This window comes from Phoca vitulina, unplaced genomic scaffold (assembly GCF_004348235.1).
Source record: "Phoca vitulina isolate PV1807 unplaced genomic scaffold, GSC_HSeal_1.0 scaffold27, whole genome shotgun sequence".
NCBI classification, from domain to species: domain Eukaryota; kingdom Metazoa; phylum Chordata; class Mammalia; order Carnivora; family Phocidae; genus Phoca; species Phoca vitulina.
The window spans coordinates 19,620,072-19,643,023 of record NW_022589730.1 but is presented as its reverse complement, the minus strand read 5'-3'; the positions used below and the strand labels follow the sequence as shown (position 1 = coordinate 19,643,023).

The following is a 22,952-nucleotide window of genomic DNA, read 5'->3' as shown; positions in this document are numbered from 1 at the left end:
AAATAGGTATTTGGGGGGTGGGGGGGAAGAAGGGGATATACCTAGTTTGGACCCACTGCTATGGGATCTGGGCATGCATCATGTCCTAACCACTTGTCCCAGGGATTGTCAATGGAGCATAAGTGGTCTCACTGCTATGCTTGTATTTAAAACCTCTTGACTTTCATTTGAGTGAATGCAGAAATATCAAATGGTAAGCTCCAGGTTTCTGAAGCTGTTGTACCTAATCCATAGTTAAGAGAATTTCTTTAAGTCAGACAGAAAAAGACAAATACTGCATGTTCTCATATGTTATATGTAGAATCTTTAAAAAAAAATAAAGAAATAAGAGAGTAGAATGGTAATAACTGGGGGAAATGCTATAAAGTGAATAGACTCTGGGATCGAATGTACAGCAGGGGGATAGTAATTAACAAAATTTTATTATATATTTGGAAGTTATTAAGAGTAGATCTTAAAAAATGTTATCACCAGGCACACAAAAAAAGGTAATTTGTGAGAGAATGGAGGTGTCCACTAATCTTACTGTGGTGATCATTTTGCAATATTCACATGCATTAAATCATCAGGTTGTACACCTTAAGCTTATATATGTTTGATGTCAAGAATATCTCCAAAGGCTAGGAAAAGTTTTAAAAAATAAAAAGAGGGGCGCCTGGGTGGCTCAGTTGTTAAGCGTCTGCCTTCGGCTCAGGTCATGATCCCAGGGTCCTGGGATCAAGCCCCGCATCGGGCTCCCTGCTCAGCGGGAAGCCTGCTTCTCCCCCTCCCACTCCCCTTGCTTGTACTCCCTCTCTCGCTGTCTCTCTCTCTCTGTCAAATAAATCTTAAAAAAAATATAAAAAAATAAAATAAAAAGAATTTCTTCAAGTTCTTTATCCTCTCTGTCTTTTTTTCCTTAAGTTTTTTTAAAATAAAGTACACTATTGATATAGATTAAAAAAATCTTTCAGTTGAGACTGCTAATCTGCTCTCAGAAATACAATTGTGGAGATTAGGATAGATGGTGAAACACTAGAGATAGGCAAATAGCCTCATCAAAGACAGAAACCTACATTGGTTTCCATATAGTAGCTATAGAAAGATGTTGGAGATGACTAAGATCTTGAGTGAAATTCTATAACAGGCTATTTAAAAGATAGTTTCGAAGTGCTCTGAAAGGGAGGCAATGACCTCTCAAACTCCGTTTGGTTCCACTAAGAACAAGTCTTTGTGGACAAACCTCACTTCCTCATTCGTGGGAATGCCACATGTCTGGTGTCTTGTGATAATGCTAAGGACAAAATGAGAGAAGGCAGACAGCAGGAGAGTAAAATTAGTTGAACATAACTGGTTGAAATATTAAACCCAAAGGCAGGGGACGATGTAAGTGTCGAGAGAATGTCTGTAGCCTTGAGCCTCAGGCCTTCTGCTCTGTGTCCTCCTTAGCTAACATTTTTATTCGTGGCTTTGCTCAGGGCAATAACGGCACCCATCAAAGTTACCGAGGACAGAGCCGGCAGAGTACGTGACCGAATGAGGATCTAAAGAAGAGCTTCCGATGGAAACAGACTGAAGGCTGAAGTATGAAATTCACAGGCATAGAAAAACCACAAAACAACAAAACAACAACAAAAAAACCCCCACAAAAATCCACAAAGGCATAACGTGAAGTTTTGTACTGGTACAACACAAACTACACAAGGGTAGTTGAGATGCGTGTGGCTGATGGATTTCAGCTGATTATAAATTCAAAATCTGCCAGCAGGATGATGAAGGCGTCAAAAATGGCTAATAGGATCTTGCTAGGAGGCCTTTAGGTGAAGATACAACATATTGAATGGGTTTAGTAATAGATCCACCCGTGTCCACCCTGATGATTCCTTGAGCACTCAGTTCAGTTTGAGACTCTACATGCGAAAAGGTCCTTGAAGAAGAAAGCATTCCTTTTAAACTAGGGAGAATGCACTGGAAAGTCATAAAATCAAAACTTTCATGGGGGGTGGTGGTGGTAAATATTTGAAGATATAAATATCTAGCCCAGAGGAAAAAACACTGAGTAGACTGTTGTCAAAGAACTGTAAGTTTCTGAAGTATTTGTTGGGTTGACTTAGTGGTAACTTCAGTGGGCAGAAAAATGAGGACTGCACAGAGAAGTAAATTTGGGCTGGTCATAAAGAAGAATTTCCCAACATTTGATAGAAATGGGCTTTGTGGTCATTTAGAGCTACTTATCTTTGGAGGGAAGGGGGCTGGTAGAGGCTTGTTGACTGCTTGGCAGGGGATTTTGGGGGATTTGGATAGACAGGATAGCTAAGATCCTGGAGATTCTACAGTAATAACTGCTTAGAAACGCAGCATCTGCTCAAATATACATGAGACTTTATGGAGTCAAACTCTGTGAAAATGTAAGAGGAGGAAAATTGAAGACCTCTATGGGTCAGACCTTCGTTGAAACAGATTCTTCTGACTTCTGCCACTCTCATGACTACATATTCCAGTAAATGCTCCCCAAGATATCACATCCCTGCCCATGACTCTTTCCTGTTGCATGAAGCCAAGGAACAACTAAAGAAGGGCCTTGGGTTTCTATCATGGTGAGTACTGAGTAATGCACAGACTTGTTGAATCAATATGTTATACACCTAAACTAAGATAACATGGTATGTTAATTATACTTCAATAAAAAACAAAAATCATTTTTTTCTTGGGTTTCATTAGTTTCAGTCAGTGATGAAAAGGTTTGTAATATCAGCCACAGTTTTGAAATTGCTACGGTATTGGGTTAGAGAGGAAGCTCACCGCGGCAGTGCGGTATTTAGTACAAAGAGTGCTGCTCTCCTTGTCTGGTTTCTATGCGAGCTTGGCCATTAACCTGTGGGCGTCCATGCTTGGGTCACTTCCCCTTTCTGGGCCTCGGGCTTCAGGAGTAAAATAAGGGCCACGGGCTAAATGACTTCTGGGGTGCTTTTAGAATCTAGAATTCAATGGTCCCAACTCTCTTAAGAACCATGAAAGCAAAACTAAGTTAAGTTGTTATCTTATGAGGCCATACGTGGTAAAAGTTCTCATCTGTTCAAATGTCAGTTAAATAAAAAAAGGTGCTTTATCACCTAATGAATTTTCTTCTGATAAATTCTTTTTAACCCAAATTAAAAATGTTATGAACAGAGGGAAAGTGGGCTAGGACTGGCTTATATCTTTAATGCATGGTTTCTTTCTTTCTTTTTTTGCCGCCTTCTTTCTTTTTTTTTCTTCTCTTTTTCAAGTTGAAATGCGTGGTTTCTGAAATGTGTGCCACACCCCTACCTGGGGGTTCTAGGAGGGGGTCTCAGGGTTACTGTGGAGGACGGGTTGGGTGGGGAGTTCTACAGGGTTCCTCCACCCCTAAGGCAACTAGAGCAACCAGATCCCTAGGCAATCCCTGCTCTTCTACCCAGTGACAATGCACCCCTCCCTCCCAGGTAACAGAGCTGCATCCCTGCTCTCTGATGGGGCTTGCTGTAGGGCTGTAGCAATTTGTTTTTAAATATGTGTCTTTTCCTCCTAAACTGTGAAACCCTTGGGAGCAGAGACCACGTGTTAGCACGGAGCCTGGCATTTGGTAACCACTCTTGATAAATATTTTTGGAAATGAATAAATGGACTTTAAGCAAAAAGGCTCTAGGAACCACACTGATTTTATATATTAATAGTGAAGGAGATTTTGAGCTAAATGATCCCTTCGTTGCCGACTGTACTAGCAAGTAATCAGAAGCACATACAGAGTCACATGAAGACATTTTTGATGTGGGTTTTGTTCTTATTCAGTTAAAAGAGGAGATGAGGTCATCTGAAAGGCTTGCTTTCAGGTCTCATCTGTGGATCGGAATACTGAGTGAACACTGGAGAGAACTATTTTCTGAATAAATAAATGACAGAAAACTGTCATTTCAATAATTTATAAAAACCTAATGATTTAATATCAGGATTAACCACGGAGGTATCTGAGGCACATGGGGGTTATATCTGGGTAAGAGTGTCTAATTAGCTTAGTGACAAACCCACCTGTTTCCTTATTCTCCCACATTCAGAGATTTCTGCTTTGAGTCTGTCGGAAACGTGGGTGGTTTGGGTAAGAAAAATAATTTAAAATTTACTACTTCATGACCCTAGTAAGGAGAGTTTACACCTCATGCCACTTAGCCCAGAAATGCTGATTTAAGAATAAGTGTTTAGACAGTGAGGGTTTTAATCTAGCATACCACTGCACTGGAGGAAAAATTCTTTACCTCTGCATTTGGTAAAGAGCTGCCCTGGGAACTTGGCCATGGGATGCCTGGAAATTCTTTCATCAAGGAGCATTTATCAAGATCTGAAAATCACAAGCTCTTACCTGGAAAGGTGCAGCTAGAGCTAATCTCTGGGGAGCGCTAGTGGTAGTAAACAAAGAGTGTGGAACGTGGAGGCATTGTCCCTGGGTTTCAAGTTGGCTTCGGGACTTGAGCCTCCTCAAAAACCCAATAAGGCCCATCTGACCAACCCCTACACTGGACATCACTATCCTCCTCAAAGGGCTCCTGCGAAGACCGCCTGAGGTAATATTCACGGAGCACCTAATGTAATACGTAGTAACCAAGGATTTATAATATAGGTGATAAGGCCAAAGTCAGGCCTACAAAAGATACATAGTTTTGCATGACTGGGTAAGAAAAATATGTAGCCGGGTGCCTGGGTGGCTCAGTCAGTTAAGCGTCTGCCTTCGGCTCAGGTCAGGATCCCAGGGTCCTGGAATCGAGTCCCGCATCGGGCTTGAGCAGGGAGCCTGCTTCTCCCTCTCCCACTCCCTCTGCTTGTGCTCTCTCTGTGTCAAATAAATAAATAAAATCTTTTTAAAAAAAGAAAGAAAAATATGTAGCTAACAGTGTGATTCACAGAGCTCTGGAAAGTAGAAAAGAAAATGGACTATCACAGCGGAAGGCAGCAAGGGAAGGCTTCCTGGAAGAGGCAGAATTTGAGTCTGAACCTTGAGAGTGGTGGGAATGAGATGGACAGAGGGAAGGGGGTAGGGCAAGCCAAGACCGATAGACATGGAAGAACTACCTAATGAGAATGTAAAGGGCAAATTCTGGTAATCTGCACAGACTGGTCTTGCTGGAAGAATTTTGACATATTGGAATAGCTAAACATAAGGCTTTTGGTAAATGGTAATGGGGCTTAATCAACTGGATTAAGACATTGGTCTTTATTTTGTAGATAATGGAAAGCCAGTGAAGGTTTCTGGGCAGGAAAGAGCATGGCCAAATAGCATCTAGAAAGCCTGCAAGTCTACAACATTCACGCTAGTATTATGAGCCACGCTGCTGTGAAAAAAATCCCTTTCATTACACTAATACTTAGTAAATCACTGAAGACCTACTTCAGAACTCCAAGGAAAACATTTTATGAATCAAAAGCTAAGTACAATATGTTAGCAATTAAATGAGATAACATAACAGCCGAGGCAGAACCAGTTTTCCCCACCACGATTTCAAGCTGCTGCAGAAAGAAATGCTTATATCATCTTCCAAGTTATCAAGCCATTTTGTTTTGATTTTTGGAAGGCGGGGAGAGAAGAAGCAAGAAGAGGAGGGAGGTCAAGAGGATTCAAAGCTGTCTATTCTTTAATCAGGAGGAATTATTAAGGGACTTATAAAGGAGATTTGCTCAGAACAAAACTAGCCCTGGGATGGGTCTTAAGTTACTAAAACTGGCTTCTACTCCAGAACAACGAACGAAGGTGTGTAGTTGGAAAGAAACACCCACCAGTGTTCTCTGCAGCGAAGTTTCCGGTGCATACCTCCCACTGCTACTTTATTTACTGCAGCTGGCCTGAGTTTTATAGCCTGTTTCATGTATTAAAATTCAAATGTGGAAAACATTACCAGTATCCTCCTTGAATTTTTTTTGTTGTTGTTGTTGTTCAGGGGGAAGGGGGGTGGGTTTTTTTTCTTCTTCCCCTTCAACTTCCTTTTTATTGTGGAATGTATCAAATGGTCAAAGGCTAACTTCAGACTGACTAAATTCAAAAACTATTTCCTTTGTTCTTCTGTTTTTGTTTGAAAATTCATACCAGTTTGCACAAGGAAAGAAATGACAAGCCCATCTCTCACACACGTTAGGGTTTCAGGCTGGGAAAGCTCAGACTCTGTGGAACCTGCTGGGTATTTCTGGGAAGAAAGGAGAAAGACAGAAATACCTCTCACTGGGTTTCGAGGGCGGCAGGTTGTTACCACACCACAGCTTTGGGGTTACTCTATCACCTGGTCGGCTCTGCAGTCATCCCTGATTGGATTATAAATGCCTTCAGAGGAGGGAATAGGAACTCTTCCTCCTCAGCAAAACTAGCAGCTTTATGGCTTCTGCAGAGCGTTTTCAAAACCAAATCAAAAACGTTTCTGTGTAATATTGGCCGATTATTTCCCTCCTCCTTTTGCTCTGCTCCATTCTCCCCCTCTTTCCACTCACTCCAGCCAGGTCAGGCCAACCTCCTGTCTCCAGAGATGATTCTGGTCCCTTCCTCCTATCCCACCTTTGAATCAGACTCAAGGGGGAGGCAACCCAAAGGTCAAAGAGTCCCCCAAAGCATCTATGTATAGTTTATTATTTTAAAGAACCACTTAACCTACATCTGGTATTTAAGAGCAAACTTTACATATTTATGGAAAAAAAAAAAACTGTCTCTGAAGCAATGTGCCCCTTCAACATATGCAAAATGAACACAGCTACAGAAATTAAACCATTTTTCTCTTGATTGAGAGCAGATATAGAGAAATGGTTATATAAGTCACAGATCTGGCTTTTAATAAAGCCAGATTTCTTAATTAAAAGCAGTATTGTTTAAACATTGTAGTTTAAAAAGAAAAGAGCTGTACAAAGTAAAACCTCATATTATATGCATCCCCAGTGTATTTAACACATTACCTGAGGCCAAGCTAAATTAACATCTAGATTTTCCTTTTGTAAACTCTTAGCAACTGCCATGAATAGACAAACAATTTTTACTCAATGATGAATTTTTAGGATAGAGGTCAAGGAAAAGCAAAAAAAGAAAAAAAAAGATTTAGCTTTGGCATTCAGAAATATCTTTCCACGTTTTAGAAGTGAGTTCATTGCTTCTATTTATATACCAGTATTTTGGGCTTCAAATTGGTTGCAGGTTTCCATAATACACCACTCAGGATGGTCCTCTCAGTCTCAGTCTTTTATTAAGAGAAAGTGAAAGGAGGACAGAAGAATCCTCTTGACCAAGAACTTAAAAAGCCTCAGAAGAACCTGTGCCTATTTTGCATTCTCCTTTTCGAATCATCAGTAAACAAGAGATGCTATATTGGTAACAGAAGATAGGCCTTCATCCAAGCAACTTTTTAAGAGCCTACAAAGTACAAAACAGGACACTAAAGTGTTTCTGATCAGGCAGGTGTTTATAAGAAGCAGAATACACAGAATCATTAGTAATAAATTCTCCACCCATTTGGTCACCTTACTGTCATCACTTAACATTTTGTTAAGAAGATTCTGAATTTTGGGGCACTTGGGTGGCACAGTCCATTAAGCCTCCAACTCTTGGTTTCGGCTCAGAGCATGATCTCAGGGTCTTGAGATCAAACCCCACATCGGGCTCAGCACTCAGCATGGAGCCTGCTAGGGTTTCTCTCTCCCTCTCCCTCTGCCCCTCCCAACACACTCATGCTCTCCCCTCCCCACAAATCAATAAATAAATCTTAAAAAAATCTGAATTTTCATAATCACCAAAAAAGGGGAATGCATTCCCAAATCATTTCCAAAAGCAATGGGCACAATTGAAATTTCAGTTGTAATATGGACAAATCTGCTTAAATATTATTTAAATAAATACTTATTCATAAGTGGGCAGTGATAAACTACTGTATCCTTAAATCACACAGTCCCACACCATATATTTAGGCAGATAAACACACCACATATTTCTACCTCCCACACTCAGAATCAAAAGACATTGATTTGGATTCTTTGATAATAATAAAAACTTAACCTACTCATATCTGAAATGCCAGTAATGTAACATGTACAAAAAAGTTGGGTCCTCTAGATGACGTCACTAAGATGAAGAATTTAAAACACTAGCAATGACCCAGCAAGTCCTCCTAGGTATATACTCAAGTGACATGAAAACACACGTCCACCCAAAAACCAGTACGTGAATGTTCATAGGAACATTATTCATAATCGCCAAAGAGTGGAAATAACCCAAATATCCATCACCTGGTGAATGGATAAATATAATGTATCCCTATGTTTGGCAATAAAAAGGAATGATGATCTGATATAGGATGAAATATGTATAAACCCTGAGAACATTCCACTAACCGGAAGAAGCCAGCTAGTCAGAAAAGACCATCACATATTGTCTGATTCCAGGGTTAGGAAATATCTAAGAGAGGCAAATTATAGAGACAGAACACAGTCATTGCCAAGGTCCAGGGAGAGGGAAAAATGGAGTGTAACTGCTACTGGCGTGGGGATTTCTCTCCTTTTTTCAGGGGGTAAAACGTCCTAAAATTAGACTGTGGTGATGATTGCATAACACTGTGAACATACTCAAACACAAGGAATTGTAAACTTGTAAATGGGTGAAATGCAGGTAAGTGAAGTATATATCTCAATAAAGCTGTTTAAAAAAGAAAAAAACAGCAGCAGTGGTATTTATACTTGAAATTCTAATTCTATGCAGTAACTGAAGAGTCTACAAATTTCATCACTTACCATGAGTGAATGTCTGTTGGCTGAAAGAAGACCAGTTCCATACCCTGAGCCCAGACCACCCATTGCTCCATTATGAGAAGGTCCAATGATTCCATGCATGTCCCCATGACCACCAGGCATAGCTGTGGATGGGCCCACTGCATGATTCCGGAGAACGTGAATAGCATCATCCAGTCTTTCTAAGCGATCTTCAATTCGGCTTTGCTGTTGGTTAATAAATGTTGTGAAATTTGATTTAGTTTGAAATGCATGCATAGGTTACAGAAGTAAAACTTGAGTTGGCACAAATCATACTTTGAGTTTCTGAATATATGTTTCCAATACAATTTATTTCCTTGAATCAATAATAAAAATAAACAGCGACCTTCCCAAGAAAGTAGTGAAAAATGTTAATGGTATATCATAGTGTTATTTTTCATGAACAAAGTATATTTTGTAATTCTTCTCGACATTATAATGTACATATGCTATACTGTATTGAACTAGCTTGAAAGAGAATTTAGATTTACTTCAGAAAAAAAAATCTATAGAATTTAAGAAACATTCTAGCGGATATTGATTAAAATTTTCAAAAAATTAACAATGGGAAGATGATGCATTTATAGTTTCCCAATTAAATTATTTTCATTATCTTCTTGGAGGCCTATTTCCTTCATCTTTTCTGTAGCATATGATACAGTGCTATGCATCAAGTCAAGGACAGGTAAATACATGCAGACTATAGTTTCTTATTGAGTGCTATCTATTTTTACCATTGTTTCTTGCCTTCTATCTATTATCACCAGCTTGTCCTTGTGTGTAGAGAGGACTGGGAACTCAAAACGGATACGGAAAAAAACATTACAAAAACTATGCCAACCAAAGCGGTATGAGATCTCAAGACTGAAGAATCACAAAGTCACGAATTAACTGTTCACCAGGGGCTTCAAATGACTTCAAAGCCCTTACTCTGTATAAAATTCACTACCTTATATAATTAAATTATACAATTCAAAACCAACTGACCTTTTTTTTTCATCCCCGCCACTGGGATCCTGTTTTCTGCAACTAGATAAGGTCTATACTATAGTTTTTGGTGAAGAAAAAGGACATGTAGATGTGTATTCACTTTTTGCAGTATGATCAATAATGATAGCAAGTAAACATCTGCACACCACTCTCTAGTGTGCATTTTCAAATACGCCATTTCACTGGATCTTCATTCTCCATGTGTAAGGCAAGCAGGGAAGACATGATATCCCTTCCATATAGACGTGCAAATGAGGCTCAAAGAACTTAAGTATTAATTACCTGGTGTCACAATGCCAGGAAATGGTACAGTTAGGATTGAATCTAAGTCTTTGGACTTCAAATCTAGTGCCTCTTTGGACTAGATCATGCTACAGCCTACTGTGATTTCCAATGGGCTGTGTAACCAGATGTACCAGCTCTGCTGCATGAGAATAACAATTTCTAATTATTCTGTACTGACAGAAGGAATGTATGTCTAATACAGTTAGTCTATGGTACAGAACATTCTGATTTGGTGGGCTTTGTTGTTAAGGGACCTTCCCTAGATTCCTCGCTGCTACTTATGAAATCTTTGAAAAGGTACTAAACTTCTTTGAGTCTATACGTCATAATTTATAAAAAATGGGAACGATAAGATATACTTCCAAGTGTGAATGTGAGCACTGAAAAGAAGTAATACGTGTGCTTATCTCCCTTTCTGGCTCACAGCTTCCTGGTGGAGAGAGTAGTTTCTGCTTGCGAATCCCCTTGTGAGTGTTGAGTATTTAGAGAACTAAAGCTATAGTTCATAACTATAAACCGAGTCTTTATGGTTCTATAGTTGGACATAACCTAGTTTTGATAGATGGGTCCCAGAGAATAACTGATGCAGGTAAACACTTAGAACAACTATGGATTATCTGGATGTGGGCTGCAGATTAATTAATTAATGTAGGCAAGGCAGGTAGCGCATACCTTCTCTTACCCTGTGGTTGCCTTTTGTGGCTAAAATGCATAGCTTGATGATCCCACACTACAGCAAGGAAGACCACAACCAAGGGGGAAATCCACCTTCATATTTCCATTTTTAGATTTTCCTTAATTCAAACAGTAAGCCAGAAGGGAAGAAAGGAAATTCTGAGCTGCTGACAAGACATTAAGTTAGATAGACGGATCAACTGATGCCTCTTCCATGTTCTATCTCAAAATAGGGAGGAAAAGAGTGAAACCCACCCCTGAAGGGTTTCAGAGTTCCTTGTTGCCACTTCTCCCCATTTGATTCATACACTGACCAAAGGCCGCCCAGAGCAGTGTGATTTCATGCACATTTCCAGCCACATCCACCATGAGTTGACAAAGACTAGAGTGTCAGACACTGAATCATCATGGGAGTGTTTGTAATATTAATTATACCCATGGAAATTTTCAGCTATTTGCCACTGGAAGAACAGACATTTAATGATGTTACTAGATTTCTAGGAGAACCAAAGTGAATGAGGAAACAGACAGTAGGCTTCTTATTCAGAGGTCAAGAGGAGAACGCCTATAAGCCTGCCACTCTGGAAAGTAAAGCAGAGGTATATTGAATCTTCAAGTGTTCCAGCTATGCAGCTTGGCTGGAACTCCAGCGCTATTATATCAGGAAATTATTAACTCATTGACAGGGACCCTTCCCAAAGATGCGGCGGATGCCGCTATCTTTCCAAGATTTTTAATCTCTTACCTGGTCTTAGGTATTTGGAGCCCTGGGGCTTACATTGTAGTAGTATCTGGGTTATAATCTACAAACAGGAATAAATAATAGTCTAATAACTCTGGCTCTAACCAAACTTGTATGCTTAACATAAATCTAAAGTTTCTGTTAGTGAAATAAGAATCTTAGAGAGTTAACCAGATGCAAAAAGAGAAACATGGTCACCAAATGGCTAGAGGAGAGATTAACAGATGAGACTTACCAAAGAGTGTAAGGGTCCTTCATAATTAGGAGATGATGAGGCCTGTCCTCCATTTCTAGACCAAACAGCTGTGCCTGCTGATAGTAAAATGGAGATTGCAATGAGATCTATATAATCTGAAAACCATCTCGCAGATATTTTAAACAGTTCTTTTAGAAATAGCAATGCTTATTTTCATTTGGACAATTAAGATAAATACATGTAAACTTCCCATACAAGAATTTTGGGACAAGGAAAACATTTTCAATTTCAAACTTGATGTAGACTCGGAATTCTCTCAGGCTTCCTCCCAAAAGGGAACATTTATTTTATTTATTTATTTTTTAAAGATTTTACTTATTTATATGAGAGAGACACAGTGAGAGAGGGAACACAAGCAGGGGGAGTGGAAGAGGGAAAAGCAGGCCTCCCACTGAGCAGGGAGCCCGATGCGGGGCTCGATCCCAGGACCCTGGGATCATGACCTGAGTCGAAGGCAGACGCTTAACGACTGAGCCACCCAGGCGCCCCTCAAAAGGGAACATTTAATTGGTTCTGAATTTAGCCAAGGAAGGGTTCCTCCTGAAGAAAAGAGATACTACATAGTCAAGGCACTTTTAAGAAAGCAAAGGGGGATTTTGTTACACCTTCATGCAAGGCCAGTTTGTGAAACCAAAATTCTCTCACCAATGAAAAACAGCATTGCTACTTGTTTTAAAAATGATCCTTAAAAAGGGATAAGCCTTCCAAACTTTTTAAGGGAATAAGATTAGTTGGCAGCGCTCCACTAAACTGGAAATTTAAAAACTCAATATAACAACAGTAATAAGTAAGTGGTTTCTTCTGAAGAAAATAATTATTTTGTGATCCGCTAAACTTGATTCCTGCTACAATAAATATTACATGTCTAACCTACAAAATAAAAACCACTTTTAAATTTAAAGTAATGCATACTCTGTGTGGAAACTAAGAAATAATTCAAGAAAGGAAAAAAATATCTGTGACCTCATTGTAATCTCATGCCCTGACATGGTTAGCATTTAAAAAAATCCCTTCTTCCTGTCATTTCTGGGTGTGCATGGATGTGTATTCTTATGCTACATAAAAGTAGGATATTTTGTTCAATTACTTGTAGTGACCGAATATGGACAGAGCCAGCTACTTTCAGTGGGAAAATAGCAATTTATCCCCATGTTTACATCTTCGTAAAGTTCTCTCTTCCTAATATGGGGTCTTTCATGGTGCATTAGCTGGACCCCAAAATTGGCCTTGTTTCTGCGTCTCCCACCCAGACGATGCTGTTCAGGTTTTGGGTGTTTGTGGCGTTTTCTGGAATGACTTGTGCATCCTAATGTTCCCATCATTAACCTAGAAATGGAGCGGCAGGATGGTGAGCACCGGATTCTCGCCGGAGTGCTGGTACTGATGCTCACCCTGCCTCAGCAAGTCACGTACCCTTTCCGGGCCTTGGTATGCTCATCTGTAACATTAGAGTGCCAGACCAAAATCGTTGTTCTCAAACTTTATTAGACCCGAGATTTTTTTCCCCCAAGTGATAAAATAGATGAAATTAGAGATGCTTTGTTTGAAATGGGGAACTTGGAGTTCTCCCTGCTCAGACTCCCTCACCCCCTGCCTCACTGGGCTCTCTCTGGCTCGGGACGTTGACACTGGTGATCATGTCCCAGAGCCTATCAGTAGAATACTGACTCAGGAGTGGATAACACTTCTGGACTTTCCCTTTCTTTTCTGTCACGGGGAATGTTTAACACTGTTCCATTATCTTCTTAATATCATGTCTGTGTCCTTTCAGTTTCAATTCTGTCCATTGGGACATGTGGACTTAAAGGTCCAGCCACCCTTCTCCATTTGGTGACACCCCCCCCCCAACCATGTCAACGGAGTTTTGGAAAAGGCTGATATTCGGTCCCACCTAAGCCATGGCCATCACCTCTGAAAGCTTTGTGCAGTCTGAAACCTCCCACTCTCCACCAGGGAATCCAGTTTATGATGCCCTGTGAGTGCTGCATGCAGGGAATAACAGGGATCGAGGAGGGAGCATTTAGGCAAGTGACTCCACTATAAATTACAGTAAGGTCAAGTTTCAATCAGGTACAGATGCGATTCGGTTTCTTTTTTAGAAGCCACCTGTCCTCCTTCCCAAGAACAGAGACATGCACCAGATAGGGCCTTCTGGAAGCATTTATACTAGAAGGGCAATGAGCCTCTTAAATGGACCTCTGAAAAGTGAAACGCTTTACTAAAATAATTCAACAACTTATAATTTTATTATTTGAAGCCATAGGTCACGCTAATTTGTTGTATTTTAAAGGCAAACATCCCATTTTGCTCCACACAGTTACTTCTCTATTTACAAAATTAGAGTTTTCCTCAATCACATCAGGGAGGTGGACTTTAAAAAGGACACGTGGAAAGTCTAAAATTTCTGTGGAAAATGATCCTTTTGAACAGTCTATATTTGATGATGATATAATCTATATTCATATTCCTGACTGTATTAACTGGGTTTTCTCACCTGAGATGTCTTTTTTTTTTTTTAAGATTTTATTTATTTATTTGACAGAGAGAGACACAGCGAGAGTGGGAACACAAGCAGGGGGAGTGGGAGAGGGAGAAGCAGGCTTCCCGCTGAGCAGGGAGCCTGATGTGGGGCTCGATCCCAGGACCCTGAGATCATGACCTGAGCCAAAGGCAGATGCTTAATGACTGAGCCACCCAGGCACCCCCTGAGATGTCTCTTAGAGTCTATTATTCTGTTGAATATCTTCTACAAAGCTAAGAAAAGTTTAAGAAGTTTTCCACATGCCTAAGTATTCTAAAAACATCTAATTTTTGAGAAAAATTTTGGATGTGAATGGCTGTACTTTCATATGGCAGTGGAAAAGACAGACCTTTCCATTTTTCTGTTTGGAAATGTTCTGTTTTGAGCTTTTGGAGGGAAGGAGTTTCCACCTGCCGCACCAGGAAGTACAAGAGGGAAATTGTTTTCATACACCAGTACCATGATGGGATTGAATTTAGGTACAGTACCTGAGAGAGAAGGAGGAGAGCCAACAGGAGTTGAAGGGTTTGATGAAAAGCTGTTGTTAGTGTGATCTGGAGAATAGATCTTAAAACAGTGGGGGAGAAAAAAAAAACAAACCCTCATTTATTAGGAATAAAGAATCAACATTTCTTTAAATGACAAAGTGTCATTGCAATTCACCTAAAAATTACAAGTCATAAAATACATGTAACAATTGACTCTAGTACCAATATTGTAAAATGAAAGATTTAACACTTATTTCAATTTTTCAAACCAAGAATTATGAGCTCATGTAAGATGGTGGGGACAGTACTGGACCAGGGTCAACAGACTGTGCTTCTAATCCTTTCCCTCCCACGCCCTACCATGGCTCCGTGGCCATGAGGAAGCCACATGAACACCCCAAGCCCCCATTTCTTCCTCCATCAAACAGATTAGACAGCATCATCTCTATGCTTTTTGTCCAACTCCTTCTCCGCCATGATTGAGGCATTTAATGCCAAGGCTTAAGAATGGCCAGATGAAGTATAAACTTCCACTTAGGTCACAACGTTAAATTAAACTTACTTGATGCTCCCAATGGTAAGGAAAAACCAACCAAAGAGACAAAATGTTAGAGCAACAAATCCCCACTTACATTTGCAAACAACCACATGTAGATTTTGAAGACAATACCAGGCACACGGCCTCACACAAATGAGGTGTACTACTTTGTCAGTAGTGAGCATGCAAGAAATGTTCAATTCCAGCCTCCTGGAGGTGGACGGGCGAGGCAAAGAAGGTGAGTCCCCAGGTGCCAATTAGGTGACAATTTCTCACGGACCTCAGTTATGGTCATTTTTTTTTTAAGTGCCTTTCCCAAAGTGTTTTAGAATTGCCCCATGCCAAGTCAGTCTTAGATGGTCAATGAGCACCATATGAATTTAGAGAAAAATAAGAAATCAAGGTAGAAGATCTATATACCAAAAGGCCTTGAGAATATCCACAAATCCATAATTGAGGACTGCTTGGCACCACTGTGAGGAGACAAGCTGGAAGGGTCAGCCATTCCCTGGAAGCTTCAGAGATCTCTCCTCAAATTTTCCAATCATCATTCTACAAGAAAGCTAGCATTTCCAGAAATCAAAGCTATTTGCCATTCATTTTCTACAATTCCAAATGTCCACTTCTGATTAAAGTTCACCCTTCCACAATGGTACATATGAAGTCCAAAGTCAATATTTCCTCACCGAAGCAAGTGCTTTCCCCAGAGCATCTCCAGTCTGGGAGCTGCCGGCGGCCCCGCTTCCTCTATTTGCTGCAAAAACAAAAGGCAGAATCTGAAAAACCAGGCGGTGAGCCGTCTAACAATTTTCTATTCCTGGTCCATTTACTCACAATTTAATCGCATTTTTAATGCTAATTACAACACATTAATCTTTAATTAGCATTAATTTGTTTGCTGAGGTAGATGTCAAATATATTCATGTTACTTTTTTTACAGATAAAATATAAACCTGACACCTTGGTTTAAAGATGAAGTGTTTCAGTTGTTATCACTTGGCCCCTTGTTGCTCAGGAGTAGTTAGTGGGGAATGGTAGCAAGCATGCGAGCACATGAGGTTCATTGCTAAGCGGTAAGCAGTATGTTCAGATCTCTGAAATCCTCAAAGTGTGCCTTTTCTCGCTATTTCATAGAGTCAGTTGAATTGTCTTCACAAGTAATTTACGCCTGCTTTCCAGTTTTTAAAAGATTTGATACACAGCAAAACGAGGTGCTTCTCTCAGCAAAAATAAAACAGAAAGTCTATAACGGGTCTGGCTTCTTAAGAGAGAAAATATTTTTAATATTTTAAGTAACACGTATTCTCCACATACTCCAGTCTGTTTACATTAAAACAAACAAACAAACAAACTGAACTGTGACGCTACGAAAAATCAATATGGTCTCAAATTCCGGAGATAAAATAAGTCTACATATTCGCAAAGTTATCTCTGTCATCTTAAACACTGGTATTTTTGACTACAAAATAGTTGAACCCGAGGACTGTTGTGAAAAAGATGTAGATTCTGGCACAGAAGTCAAAGTATCAGCTCTACTGAACAGTATTAGTACAACACTTAGAACACTGGGCATGTGACATTTATTAAGGTCCAAACATTAGCAAATAAACATAGTATTTAAATAAAACCTATTAAACTTCAAGGAGCCGTCTTTCACTATTTTGTGAAATAAGAAAAGGAAATCTCAAATCAACTGATTAATCCAAGCAGAACTTCATTGCACATGACATAATTAAAAAAAAAAAAATTCCCAGCCCTCTCTTTGACCCAAGAAAGCGCACTTGCTGACAAATGTGTCATCTGCTTCCAGATCTGTAAAATGGAGTAGTGGGGTCAGATCTCAAGTGGTTGAATTCTCTGCTTCTCTAGGTTGTAATTTCATTCTCCTGACCTCTGCTTAGCATAGTTAAATTATGCTTGCTATTTTTATATAGTTATATGTTGGGTATGTCAGTCAATAATCTTCTGAGGTGTGCTTTATTTGTTTAACAAAACCCACACCCATATTCATTTGTTAATTACTAAAACTGAAAGAAAGCTGGTATGCAATAAAAGGAACGCAACCACCCTCTGAGAAAACCACCCTTTTTTATATCACAAGTTCCTAATATTAAAAGTATATTGGTTATTAGTGCTAAGGATTATAAGTATAAGCGCACCTTTGAAATGAGTGTCAGACATACAATTGAGCTAGTGGAAGGAGCTCCCAGATGCCAATAATATTAAAAATACTTAAATATAAGAGATAACTGAAATTAAATCTCATGTGAAAATGAAAATTTCTGCAGTGAGGAGCTCCTAAAAATGAAAGACAATTCTAAAGAGAAAATAATAAAGATTTTGAAAGCACAGAGAGCACTAACATTTTTTCAGCATGTACTACGATTGTATTTGGGGGCAATTAGATACTTTTTTTTTTCCTAGAAGCAATATTATCAGATACCTAAAAATTGGATTTATCAGTCAAACAAATTTGTGATCTGCTTGATTAGAAAACAGATCTTTGTGAAATGGAATTCCAGAGCCACACCGGAAAAAAAAATTATATTACCTAACAAAAAAACCTAAATCACCAAAAAAGACAAGAGGTTGTTTCAATTACAGATAAAATTTGTTACAGTAGTAGCTTTCAAAAGACTAAACCTTCCTTTGAACAACTTTAACATGAGGGTGACAAATTTTTCAAAATATATTTTCATGAGAACCAACAGAAATATTTTAGGGACATTTAAAAAATAAATGATATATATACAGCATAAAATCATACTTGAGAAGAGACAAGATAAGATCATTAAGATTACTTTTGTACTACACCTTTCCAACTAAACTTTCTATTTGTGCCTGTTTTAGGACTCAGGAAGTAGAATAAAAACTAGAATCAACTTCTTACCTCATGTGGTCATGAGAACTTTTCAGAAAACTCCAAGGGCTACTCATGGAAGCTACTGATAAGAACAGACTATTTTTTCCCATGAAGCCATTCCACCTTGCAGCAGCTGGGGGGCCAAACCCAGGGGCTTAAATTTCAAAGCCGCGTACTGGGGCCAATCTGCCCTTTCACTTGGAATGCCTTTTGTTCTGTTCCAGGAAATGCGGGAGAAGACACATTTCCGAGCCCCTGAACACGTTAGGCTACACGGGTCCTTCTCTTAAAGATTTCTCTTTTTATTTGTGTGACTGCTTTGTCCAAAGGCATACGTAATCAGAAAGTGAATTTAAATTCTCAAGTGGCATCCTCTTTTTTATACTGAGTAGTAATGGGTCATGGATGGCCAAACACACTTCTAATCAAACTTTGTGCTCATCAGGTCCACGTTGTGGCTTTCATGCAACAGGCTCGATTCCTGTTCTAGGCCCAAGTTTTTGTCAACTCGTATTATTAGAAATTGCCAAAATGCTCATATAATAGGAAGAGAAATAAAAATACTGCCCCTACTACGTAAAGACAGGATTGATTTCTTGTTATTTTAGCTCTAATCAATTTCTGTTGCTCAAGGAAAAAACAAACAAACAAATCAGTCTCTAAAGTGGTAAGGTAAATATGAATACAAGATGAGAAGTTATTAAAAGGAACTGCAATTTTGTAGGAGGATTCGAGACTGCCAGCCCCCTAAGCATTATTCAGATGGCTTGAACACAGGTGCTGTTGCTGGCTAGAAGATGGAGCAGAAAGAAGGGTCTGGTATCTTCGGTTTCATGTGGGACCACCCTTGGTCTCAATCTCAGCTTTGTGGAAACAGCAATTCCTATTAGAACACACCCTAATTGCAACATCAGAATGAGCGGTGTCTGGGGACTGGCTACTGAAAGTCAGAATTTGGAAAATGTGTTATCCCTTTATTGCACACCCATAACCTCAGGCTGGGAACACTGTGAAGATCTAAAAGGAATAAGTAGTACAGTTCATAGTGAATTTATCCGAAAGATGATGACTGCTTTAAAATTTAGGGTTTTTTGAACTATGTCCAAGTGACCTTCATGTGATTAAACAATTAGAAGCAGCATAATGCTTCCAAAATGAGCCATGAGTTCATCTCTATAAAGATGACAAAAGAAGGAGTATCTCCAGCATTCCTACTACACACGATTTTAGAATAAAGATTCAAATATAGGCCACAATGCACTAATTTTTAGCAGGAGGGATTCCTAGGAATTCAAGGGGGGAGTTGGGCCCCAGGACCATGTGCAGGAAATGGACGAGAAGACTTAAATCAAACTAGTTTATTGTTCTCCGTTGGTGGTCTTTGTAACTAAGATGCCATGTCACTGCTGGATAAAATCCATATTACTCTTACGCTCTGTGCCTGTTCATCACCCAACTGTATTTGAAGGCTCAAGATTCTTACAAAAGACAAAGTGAATATTATGTGACTATTCTAATAATAAAATTACTGTGAAACCAAGTCCTCAAGGGGAAATGGACATAATGTTTCTACTAGAAAAGCCACATACTAAAATGCATCATGTCATACAAACATGTCATTAGAAGTGAAAGTTGTAAGCCAGATTAATTCAGGAACCAGATAGATATTCCAGGGTAATCCTTAGCATATGTTGCATTAAATCAATCATGGCAGTCTGTTCCTTCAACACTGTTTGGTTTGAGGTTTAAAAACATGGGAAGTACCATGCATTAGAAAGCAGGCCAGTTAAAGACTAATGGAACAATAATAGTTATTATAACCGTTATGTTAGTTTTATGCCCAATTCCCTCCGAGGGGAAGGGAGGGTGTGGAGTCCCAAACAAGCAGGGGTCACACCCTGGGAAGGTATACACATGGTATCCCCCAGTGGGGTACTGGAGCACTCCTGTCATTGAGTAACCTCAGGGGACTGTTAGGCTAGGCGGTGCTCTCAAGCTTTTTGGTTAAGAAGGGATTGGACATTGTGGGTAAGAAGGAAATATGTAGATAGCAAAATATATGTGGCTGCTATCCTCTAGACATTTCTATCCCCTATAGGTTGGCATCTAAACACTTGCCCACGTACATCCAGCCGCACTGCCCTGGAAGGATTTTAGGAATATAGTTAACAAGCTCTGATGGTGGTAACTCTGGATTTAGCTCTTCTCTTTAACTGGGTACTCTACCAGCTGAACTAGTAAGAATCCATGCTGTGTCCCGTGCATTATATTCCTATAATTCCAGGGAGCTTCATAGACCCTTCCAATTCAGAAACATCGAATGTAACCTCCAGAGTTTGCTGACAAGGCTTCAGAGGAAAATAGTGGACTCCATGCCCCAAGTAAAATAAGTGACAATTCTCCTAAAAGTCCACGGATGAATGTGTCATTAAAAAAAAAAAAATCCTGTTACGATAATTGGGGTGTGCTGTCCTTCTTAAGCATTTATTTCTCAAAAAAATGATATTGGGCAGTAAAGGGCAAGAGCCAACAAAACAAAACGAGAAACCGTGATCACCCCACCAAGTCAAACAAGCCATCGCAAGCTTCGGTGAGCGTCTGCCATCTTTGAAATGCAGAGGACAGAACGGGTGACAAGGGGGCGTGATTCCAGGGGGTCACCTTCTGACAGTGCTAAGCTTGCCTCTCACTCCACATGCATTTTGTTGGTCTATGATCAGTTCAGGACATTCACTGACGGCCGGGAGGACACATTATAACATGAAACTCAGAAGCGGGGCAATGATCTCCTTCTGAACTGAAAAAAAGAAAAAGCAGCTTCCTAAGACATCAACGCCATTTATGAAGAGATTGCATTGCCTTGCGCTTTTTCACCAAGAAAACTTGAAAAATGTGATGTCCATGTGTTAGTGCTTGAATCCCATTCTTACGGCATTAGCAGTGCTTATAGTCATTTTCTACGGAATCATGTGTGTAATCTCAAACATGTGTTAGGCTATGTGTTCTCTATTTACCAATTATTTAATTAGCTCTGTTTGTTCTTTGAGATATAGGCAATGTAATATTTCTTTATTTCCTGCATTTCAGAATGAGTGAGTATATGCCAAATACTTTCAAAAGTCTACAGATGTATCCTATTAATCCATACTGTTTGTTAGGGAAGTATCACTAACATCAGAAGAGAAATCTTCTCTCCTTGTTACACAGACATGCTGCCATCCCTGACTTCCACCACACTCTGAAAATCAATCCAAAGCCTAAGAAAATTAAAGCGGGAAGAAACACGAGCCACTCGACACCCTGCAATACCAAGGCTTATTAGCATATTTAAATTTTCCTCTGTATTTTAACGTAAGGAATTGCATTCTAGAATGTTCTCCCTTAACATAATCCTAAAGTAATAATTGCATTTATGCAAGTTAATAAAGGTCTGTTCCTCCAAAAAGCTGAATTACCCTCTCTACTTATTTCCTGAGAAGATTATAAAGCTTTCTCACATTCTGCTAATAGATTTTGACAAGTATACCCATGATTATGGAATAATTTATGTAATAAAGTTATTCTTAAAAACCTTTTTCTGGGTTCCAGAAACTTCAGACTTTCCCCTTTAAAATTATGGCTCTTTAATTATTGTCGAGACCCTCCCTCCACTTCAACAGGGCCCTGTGGTCTGTATAACAAGCTCACTCCATCTTTCCCATGTGGTTGAGCCTGTTAGTAGGCAGAAGTCATCTATTACGCCATAGCTGCCCAGACCCAGTGAAGAAGGACAGCAGACATTCCTGTCCATCCACAGGCTAATGATGAGTCAACCATCTTAAATAAAGCAAATCTTAGGCCCACTGGGGTTTGTGGCCATGCTGACCACAGCTCATGGAGAATGATTATTCCATCTCAAAATATCTCTTTCTTCCCAAGTTGTGGTGCCTCTCTCCCAGAAAGACTGTTTTGTACATCATTCAACACAACATTTTTTCAAACAATGCCCAAGTACGTTTTCCTCAACTCAAGCTTTTGCTCCACCTTTATACCTTCCTAAAAAAGAAAATTACTCAAACCACAAGTAGACAGGAAATCTGCCGTGTAAGAGGATGAATGACCGGTCATCCTTCTTTATAACGAGACCTCATGACTGCAGAAAGGGGCTTTCCATTTGTCAAACCACACTGAAGTGAAATATGCTTTTCTCACCCTTTCAGTTCTGCACTTCTTTCTTTCTTCTTGTTTTTCAAATCTGCCAAAACTGCATTGATAGCTAACCCAACTTCCCCATGTGACCTCTGTCCATTCCTCTCCAAGGTCAAACTGATGCAACACATTTGTAGAAGCTTTGTTATGAAAAGTTACGAAAATGGAAACTCTTGTAAATTTGCTTCTTAGTGAGACATAATAGCGAAGGGCTGTGAGTTGGCTCATCTCAAGTGTGAAATATATTATTGAATAAGCAGGGAGTGTATTATTTAGGCAGAATTATATTTACAACATTTCAAAGCACATCTCTTCCCTTTCATCAAAAACTCTCCCACATAAGTGATTCATACCACTTTCCCAACTCCTGTGGACTCTCTACAGAAAATGAAAAACTGCAGAGAGCTAAGGGGAATAAACAGTAGGATTATTCTGTCACATATTCTTCTCTCTAAAACATACGGTTAATGTTCTCATCAGGGACCCACTGGAAGAGATCTTGAGGGCAAGCAAGGTGTGAGTTTGAGCTAGGCCCAGATTAGTGGCGACCAGTGAAGTCTGAGGTTTTAATAAGACCTTGGAACGTCCAGGCTGTGCGATTCCTCTGAATGGCAAAGTTGTTAAAGGCCAATTCAGAAAGAGTGGC

General features: G+C 39.6%; 1 protein-coding gene across 34 annotated transcripts in view; it reads right to left on the bottom strand.

The window, feature by feature from the left end:
* The window catches only part of TCF4 (transcription factor 4), a 349,872-nt gene that overhangs the window by 22,382 nt on the left and 304,538 nt on the right, over positions 1-22,952 (bottom strand). For 27 of the 34 annotated variants that reach the window (XM_032422851.1, XM_032422840.1, XM_032422848.1 and 24 more), the window contains 4 exons: positions 15,942-16,009; positions 14,718-14,796; positions 11,688-11,764; positions 8,743-8,946 (listed from right to left, as the gene is read on the bottom strand). In XM_032422851.1, the coding sequence (XP_032278742.1) occupies positions 8,743-8,946; positions 11,688-11,764; positions 14,718-14,796; positions 15,942-16,009 (428 nt within the window). The remainder of the gene's footprint in view (positions 1-8,742; positions 8,947-11,687; positions 11,765-14,717; positions 14,797-15,941; positions 16,010-22,952) is intronic. The other 7 variants (XM_032422846.1, XM_032422866.1, XM_032422842.1 and 4 more) reach the window with 1 other exon arrangement.